General features: G+C 38.7%; 1 protein-coding gene across 2 annotated transcripts; it reads left to right on the top strand.

The window, feature by feature from the left end:
- Positions 1-4,555: 4,555 nt before the first annotated feature.
- On the top strand, positions 4,556-7,160 carry METTL18 (methyltransferase 18, RPL3 N3(tau)-histidine). Of its 2 annotated transcripts, none has more exons than XM_063444700.1 (2): positions 4,556-4,701; positions 5,954-7,160. In XM_063444700.1, exon 2 carries the CDS (start codon positions 6,024-6,026, stop codon positions 7,143-7,145), a length of 1,122 nt encoding a protein of 373 aa, XP_063300770.1. In that variant the 5' UTR covers positions 4,556-4,701; positions 5,954-6,023; the 3' UTR covers positions 7,146-7,160. The 2 variants fall into 2 exon arrangements, with proteins under 2 accessions (XP_063300770.1, XP_063300771.1); XM_063444701.1 differs by lacking the exon at positions 4,556-4,701 and adding an exon at positions 4,762-4,933.
- The last annotated feature ends 1,129 nt before the right edge of the window (positions 7,161-8,289 follow it).

The following is an 8,289-nucleotide window of genomic DNA, read 5'->3' as shown; positions in this document are numbered from 1 at the left end:
TGCAGAACATCATGAAGAACCAATGAAAAATACTTTTTTCAATGCATTATATACTCTGTAATATCAGAATACATGGCTTCAAAGGATTTTTTATATATGAAGCCCAAAATATAAAACAAGAAATAAATAATACTAATAAAAATAAAAAATAAATAAAAAAGCTAAGCATACAGTTCAAAATCCAACCTATAATGTATAATGGAACAGCATAGACAGGTATTTAGCAATGACTAGATATATTTCAAGGATTATATGCATAAGAATTATAAAACATACATAGAAAACTTTGCAAATTATATAACATATATACAATAGAATACATGGATATGGTTATACAAATATGGAGTGAAAATGGTTCAACATCCATCTATAAAGTAGAAATAAAAATTAGTATCCATATAATATATAGTATATTAAATATGTTATATGGATACTAATTTTTATTTCTACTTTATAGATGGATGTTGAACCATTTTCACTCCATATTTGTATAACCATATCCATGTATTCTATTGTATATATGTTATATAATTTGCAAAGTTTTCTATGTATGTTTTATAATTCTTATGCATATAATCCTTGAAATATATCTAGTCATTGCTAAATACCTGTCTATGCTGTTCCATTATACATTATAGGTTGGATTTTGAACTGTATGCTTAGCTTTTTTATTTATTATTTATTTTTTATTTTTATTAGTATTATTTATTTCTTGTTTTATATTTTGGGCTTCATATATAAAAAATCCTTTGAAGCCATGTATTCTGATATTACAGAGTATATAATGCATTGAAAAAAGTATTTTTCATTGGTTCTTCATGATGTTCTGCATGCCAGTTTTTTTCTAAGGACATACAGTTCTCTGTTTTGCCCTATTGATGTGTAATGGGAACCTATTGTATAAGGGTTGTTTAGGGGGGAAACCTTTTCTGCTGCACCACCTTTTGTGCCAGCAGATAGGGACTCCCCCCTGACCAGTTTGTACCTGAAACCAGAAATGATGTCATGCGTTCCAAGGTGGAACGCAGGAAGTCTCTGCTGCACTACTATTAGTACTATCAGATAAGGGCTCTCCTCGATCAGAATTAACCCGAAACCGGAAGTGATGTCATGCGTTCCAAGGTGGAACACAGGAAGTCAAATGGCCGAAAACCGGAAGTAACATGTGACCGGAGAATTTTCCCCGCGAAATTTGAAAACTGATATGGTATATAAACCATGAAGATTACAGCATATCTACATCCCTGAGGAAGTCACTATAGTGACGAAACGCGTTGGATACTACACTCTGGACATTTTATGCTAATAACCAGCACTGTTATTATAGTCCATTCCATTTTATTTTATCTTATTGTTTTTGTGCATCTCCAATTTTGGATCTCTTTCTATCACCATCTGGAGACCAGACCAAAACTTCATTATGGAGACATGCTGTTTTACCACTGATTTTCTGTAAGTGCAATCTTTGTAATAAATTTTGTAAATTTTATACAATCTGCACTATTTCTATTTTCTTTTATTCCTGAGCCAAAGTGATATTGCCATACAAGCGATTGAATCTGGAACCTCTCCTCTCCATATACTACGAGACAGACACCTGCTTCCACTGCTATCCAGTCTCTATCATATACATCTGATCCTTCATTTGGACAATACCCCTGACAGGGTGACAGGCGTGATTACCATCTCTCTTTTGTAAGTTCTCTACCACGTGCAAAATTTATCTTTGCCTTATTTACTTCACCATATTTTGTATTTTTGCTATTCAATAGATTCCACGTTCACGATCAGCCATAAACAGGTTGTATTGTTTTGTACCACCCTCTACCTGTGTATATCACCCTTGGGGTTTTATACACGCTTTTGTGCATATTTTATATAGTGTGTGTGAGGTACACTTTTTGGGGGTGTGTCTTTCTAGTGTATCATATAGTAAGCTGATTTCTTTTGTCAGATGTCTTCTTTACCCCACTAATTAGAAATTATATCCCTGTATGTTATGTTTTTGCAAGTATTTATCCAATTGCAGTTTAAACATCTGTATAGACTCTGACAAAACCACCTCTTCGGGCAATGAATTCCATATCCTTATTGCTCTTGTAAAAAAAACGTTTCTTTGCCTTAGATGAAATCTCCTTTCTTCAAGCCTAAATGTGTGACCTCGTGTCCAATGTATAGCCCTGTTTATGAATAGATTTACAGATAATGGTTTGTACTGGCCCCGAATATATTTGTATAATGTTATCATATCCCCTCTAAGGCGCCGTTTTTCCAAACTGAAGAGATTTACATTTTTTAACCTTTCTTCATAACTAAAATGCTCCATTCCTTTTATCAATTTTGTAGCTCGTCTCTGCACTTTTTCTAGTGCCATGATATCTTTCTTTAGAACAGGTGCCCAAAATTGCACAGCATATTCAAGGTGTGGTCTTACCAGCGATTTATAAAGAGGCAAAATTATATTTTCATCTCGAGAATTTATGCCCCTATTTATACATGACAAAACCTTAGCAACGGCAGATTGACATTGCATATTGCTACCTAATTTGTTGTCTATAACAATTCCCAAATCCTTCTCGTGTGTGGTTATCCCTAGTTCACTACCATTTAGGGTGTAAATTGCTTGTGCATTCTTAAAGGGAAACTCCAGTGCCAGGAAACCGATCCGTTTTCCTGGCACTGGAGGGTCCCTCTCGCTCCCACCCAGTCACTTACTTCAGTCCCTCCCAGTCACTCACTTCAGTCACTTACCTGAGGCAGCGGCGATGTCCCTCGCCGCTGTCTCCTCCTCCGCGACGCTCCTCCCTGTTCTTCCGTCGACCGGTGGGCGAGACTGATCCCGGCCCATGAAATTTGAAAACACGAGGGGAAAAATGCTATCCAACAGGTTCCTCCAGATTCCACAGGCTTTGCGAGCAACATTTTCATGATTCGCAAGAAAGGTGTCAAGGTTTGTCCAGCCATTAACCTCAAATCACTGATTGCTTATCACTTCAAGATGGAAGGGGTCTTCTGCATCCCTTTATTATAAGTAGCAAAATATTTTATGGTAGAATGATGGTTTTGGATCATGAAGTGTTCCTTTAATAGCTACTAATCTGGTTTCAGCATGATTTGCCACTAAAAAATACAGGCAGATCCTTTGAAATACATATATATGTATAAATGTAGGTTTTTTTTCTTTTTAAAGAATTTGTACTCCTAGTGATGAACTTTTTAAATTATTCACAGAGCAGATAGTGAGAGGTATGGTTGACCATCTTTCATTGTTTTACTATAATGTTGATTTTAATGAATATGTGAAAAGTTTATACTCTTCAATGATGGGTTTAAAATCCATTTTCAAGTTCTTTTCTACACAGATGCAGCATAAAAGGCATTTAACTCCATTAGCAATAGCTCCCTTGCTTGCTCTTAAATGCACCCTATCTGTACATTAGCTTTTAGATTGTTTGTATTTTTCTATTCTTTGTAAACACTGTTAGAAGGGTAATGTGTGTAATCCTGAAGGTCGCATTCTCTGTCCCACTTCAACATTGTAGAATGCCTGCATTCATTGCGACTCATAGCTCTCACAAAATGCTGTGCATATTACTAAAACTGTTAATCATCTCAGACGTTCATCAACTATTTGAATGCAGTCATTCATTCACTTAAATACAGATCATCCCTCAACGCACACCTCCCAACATTTCAAATGGTCAAAGAGGGACACTTTAACGGGTCACTAAGGTCACCAAGACCACTTAATCTCCATGAAGAGGTCTTTGTTCAGTTGTCCTGTCTTTTACCCCTGTAATGATAAACACTTTTTAGAAACTGAAATGTTCACATTTCAGGCTTAAATGCACCTAGAGTGGCTGTCTTACTGTCAGTCACTGGATGTGCTTCTGCTGCTTTGTGCTACGTGCATGTGGGGTTGTGTGTTGATGGGGGCTGAGCGCTGTCCAGTGTATGTCAGGGCAGAGCAGTAGTGCGTTCATGGTGGTGTGTAGATAGGAGCTGTAGTATATTTGTGTGTGTAGAGGGGATAGGGAATATAGTGTGTTGGTATAGGAAATCTAGTATTTGGGAGATAACTGGCTGTACTGTGTGTGGGGATGATAGGGTCAGCACTGCGTGAGGTGACCAGCGTCTTTAAAGTGGGGGTAATAGGAGCTGCACTGTAAAGAATATGGGCAATACTGTGTCTGTGGGGGATAGAGCCTGCACTGTGAGGGAGGGGCTATATTGTCTGCACTGTGAGGGAGGGGCTATATTGTCTGCACTGTGAGGGAGGGGCTATATTGTCTGCACTGTGAGGGAGGGGCTATATTGTCTGTACAGTGTATTTGAGGGAGGGGCTATATTGTCTGTACAGTGTATTTGAGGGAGGGGCTATATTGTCTGCACTGTGAGGGAGGGGCTATATTGTCTGCACTGTGAGGGAGGGGCTATATTGTCTGCACTGTGAGGGAGGGGCTATATTGTCTGCACTGTGAGGGAGGGGCTATATTGTCTGCACTGTGAGGGAGGGGCTATATTGTCAGAACTTTGAGGGACCCAGGACGCTGGTGGCGCGCTCTGTGCAGCGGAATCTACATAATAGCAGACAGCCGGAGTGAGAGCTAAACGTTCATGTATAATAACTTTTAGCAAAGTGAGCCGAGCAGGAAGTAAAGCGGCGGTGTACTGCATTTGGCACCAAACATGCGTGACTTGGTAAGCGGATGAGCGCTTGTCACGTGATAAACCGGCAGGCTGAGCTTTTAGTTTGTTTTTTTGTAATGAGAGTCTGGGTTGAAAGTACGTGTGCACCACGTGTGCTGTGATTTCACCATTAATCTAACAGTACACAGAGTAACTGACTAAACCCCTTCCTAAACTGTGACATGATGTGGAGCAGCAATGAAATGAAGACAAGCAGTGTATTTTTACACGTGGAATATACTAGGTAGTTGTTTCTTGCTTATTCATTCTAATACAAACTGTGTGATCTGTCAGTTGTAGCTATTACTGGGGCTATACAGTCTCTAGTTAGTTTTAACAAGCACAATAACTACTTCTGCTGGTTTCAATGGTTATAATGTCAGGATTGCCCCTGCACCCTCCGAGTGGTGTGTCAAACCATTTTAGAACAGTTTGGCAGCTTACCTGGTGTTGATGATCGCTGTGGCTGCATGCTCTGCTTCCTGAAGAGTTGAGTCTGATTGGCTCATTGACTAAGGAAGTCTGCTGAATAGAGGTGTCTCTCTAATTAGGCGATTTAGGTGGTCACCTTAGGCCTCACGCTAAGGCCTCGTGGCTGCCTAAATCGCCTCAGGGTCCGGGGGCTTGCCATGCATGCTGCTGGGTGAGAGGCCAGAGCCTCCTGTCTGCAGCTCTGCCGGATGCAGATGGAAGTGTCTCGCGATCTCAGCCATCAAGCGTTGCTGGTCTGACAACTCAAGCTTGTGAGACCTTCTATCATGTTGGATGCAGATCTGCAGACTGTACAGCTAGCCCAGCGTACCACAAGGAAAAGACCACTGGACCACCATGAAGTTGATAATGGAGGAAAAAAAAAAGGTATTTCAGTGTGTCGCCCGTCCACCGCCCCCTCACGCGCTCTGTCGCCTGCCCCCCTCGCAAATTTACTTACTTCTACTATCTTTACTTTCCACACTCACTCGGGTGGCCACCGATCTACCCAATTATTGTCCCATCCCTAGGAATGCTGGAAAAATGCAATAGGCATCCTGATAAATTTACATTTACATATTTAGTAGTGGACAGGTCTGAAACTGAGGTAGGTGGGTAAAAAAAAGCGAGAGAGGGGAGGTGGGTGTCCAATAATGCAATCTGAGCAAGTTTATAATAATTGTATAAATGTTAATAATGTACATTTCCTGCTTGGTTTTGGTTTGTGTAAAGTGTTTGCATTTTGGATTGAAAAATATATATATATATTTTACTGTTTTTCCTTTATTTTTAGAACTTCAACATTTGATACCCAAGAAGCTCCTCAGTAATTCAAACTGTAAGAAGTATTTGGCTTATTACGTATGAGTTTGTTTTTCACATCAAGGATGTCTTTTCAGTTCAATTTTTCTATAGAGGACACAGAAAGCAGTCCCTCGGAGTGCGGATTAAGCACAGTGTTCTACAATAGCTCTTCAGACCGTCTTGACAAAGAAGAAAAGTCAAAGGACAATAAAGTGCTGTTAGGAGACTGTGAAGTACAGACAGAGATAACAAATGAAGTAAAGGAAACAAAGCCAGTGACCTCAAGTGGTAAAAACAATCTAATTAGCAGTGACATAACCAGCTTTAATTGTCAATCTGAAGAAAAAACGGGAAGCTGCAGTACCTTTGCCACAGAGCACAAACTTCCAGAAGATGTCAGCAGAGCGCTTGAAAATAAAATAGTCGAAAGTATTTCAGGGCTGAATTTTGTAAATGTGTCCGTTGTTGAAATGACATTATCAGATAGAGATTCTTATTGTGAAAGCATTGTAAGCAAAACAATTACATATAACACTGATCTAATTTCTGGCGTTTACGAAGGTGGGATGAAAATTTGGGAATGCACGTTTGATCTTATAAGATACTTGGAAGACAATAGCATAGAATTTGATGGCAAGGAGGTTTTGGATCTTGGGTGTGGAGCTGGTTTGCTGGGAATTCTGGCCCTTAAGCAAAAAGCTAAAGAAGTGCATTTCCAAGACTACAACAGTACTGTAATAGGTGAAATAACCATCCCCAATGTACTAGTGAACTGTGAAAATAAAAAGTTAAATGAATGCAGTCCAAAAAGGCAAAAAAACACTGAATCGAAGGCTGGGCTTCTGTCCAAGTGCCGTTTTTTTTCAGGGGACTGGTCACGGTTTGTGCAGTTAATGAAAAATGAAATTCCTCCTAAGAAATATGATGTTATTTTAACATCAGAGACCATCTATAATCCGTCTTACTATAGTGTGCTGCATGATGTACTTCAGCATCTATTAGGAAAAAATGGTATTGTGTATTTGGCTTCCAAGTCACATTATTTTGGTGTCGGAGGGGGTGTTCACTTGTTTAAGGAATTCATTAGAGAGAAGAATATTTTTTGTACCAAAACACTTCAGGTATATGATGATGGCCTGCTAAGGCAAATTCTTCAATTGTCTTTTGAAAATAAAATATAACATTTTAAAACTCAATAGATTGTCTTGTTTTATATTGGATTAATAGCTGGTGTGAGTTTGGTTTGAGAAGTAGTGTTACAAATTGTAAGAACAATTTTTATGGTCTTACTTGGTAAGTGGTAATGCCCACACTTCATTACATCATACTATTTCTGTACATATTCTTTGACATTGAAAATCCCATTGCATGTACTAGTTACTAGTACATTGCATATTACAACAAATTCTATTTATACCTCTGTTATTGGTTTCAGCTAATAATTGCTGGTTTACTTTTAGAATGTAAAACTATATAATACTTCAACATCTTAATGGATTATTGCATATATAGAGATGTACTTGAAGGAATTAATTTATGTGAGTAAGACTGACCTTTGCATTTGGAACCAGACTCTGTAGAGGTGAAATTCAGCTTACTTTGGTAGAGGCATGTTAAAGGACTAGCAGAAAATGCAATTTGAAATGAATTAGTAAAGATCAGTGCAGGAACCTATCACGATTACTATATGACCCAACACGCAGAACTATGTAATACACAATGAATAAGGATAACGGGGCTACATAGTTGTTTGGGACTGCAGCGGTCAGCTTTCATTATGATTTTTAACAGTGTGACCACATTGATCGGATGCGGCCGGGGATGAGAAGGAGCCGGGGACGTGACAGAACCAAAGAAGATCGGGAGGGAATAGCCATTTATGATACATAGTAAATCATGCATTTCTCTCTCTCTCTCTCTCTCTTTTTTTTTTTTTTTTTTTTTTTTTTTTTTTATAGACAAAATTATCACTGGGGTTATTAGCTTTTAGTAGAATGTGAGCTAGTTCTTTTTAAACTTACCGTATATACTCGAGTATAAGCCGACCCGAATATAAGCCGAGGCCCCTAATTTTTCCCCAAAAAACTGGGAAAACTTATTGACTCGAGTATAAGACTAGGGTGGGAAATGCAGCAGCTACTGGTAAATTTCTAAATAAAATTAGATCCTAAAAAAATATATTAATTGAATATTTATTTACAGTGTGTGTATAATGAATGCAGTGTGTGCGTATGAGTGCAGCGTGTGTGCGTATGAGTGCAGCGTGTGTGTGTATGAGTGCAGCGTGTGTGTGTATGAGTGCAGCGTGTGTGTGTATGAGTGCAG

The sequence above is a fragment of the Pelobates fuscus genome, chromosome 1 (assembly GCF_036172605.1).
Source record: "Pelobates fuscus isolate aPelFus1 chromosome 1, aPelFus1.pri, whole genome shotgun sequence".
NCBI lineage: Eukaryota > Metazoa > Chordata > Amphibia > Anura > Pelobatidae > Pelobates > Pelobates fuscus.
This window is presented reverse-complemented; position numbering and strand designations above follow the sequence as displayed.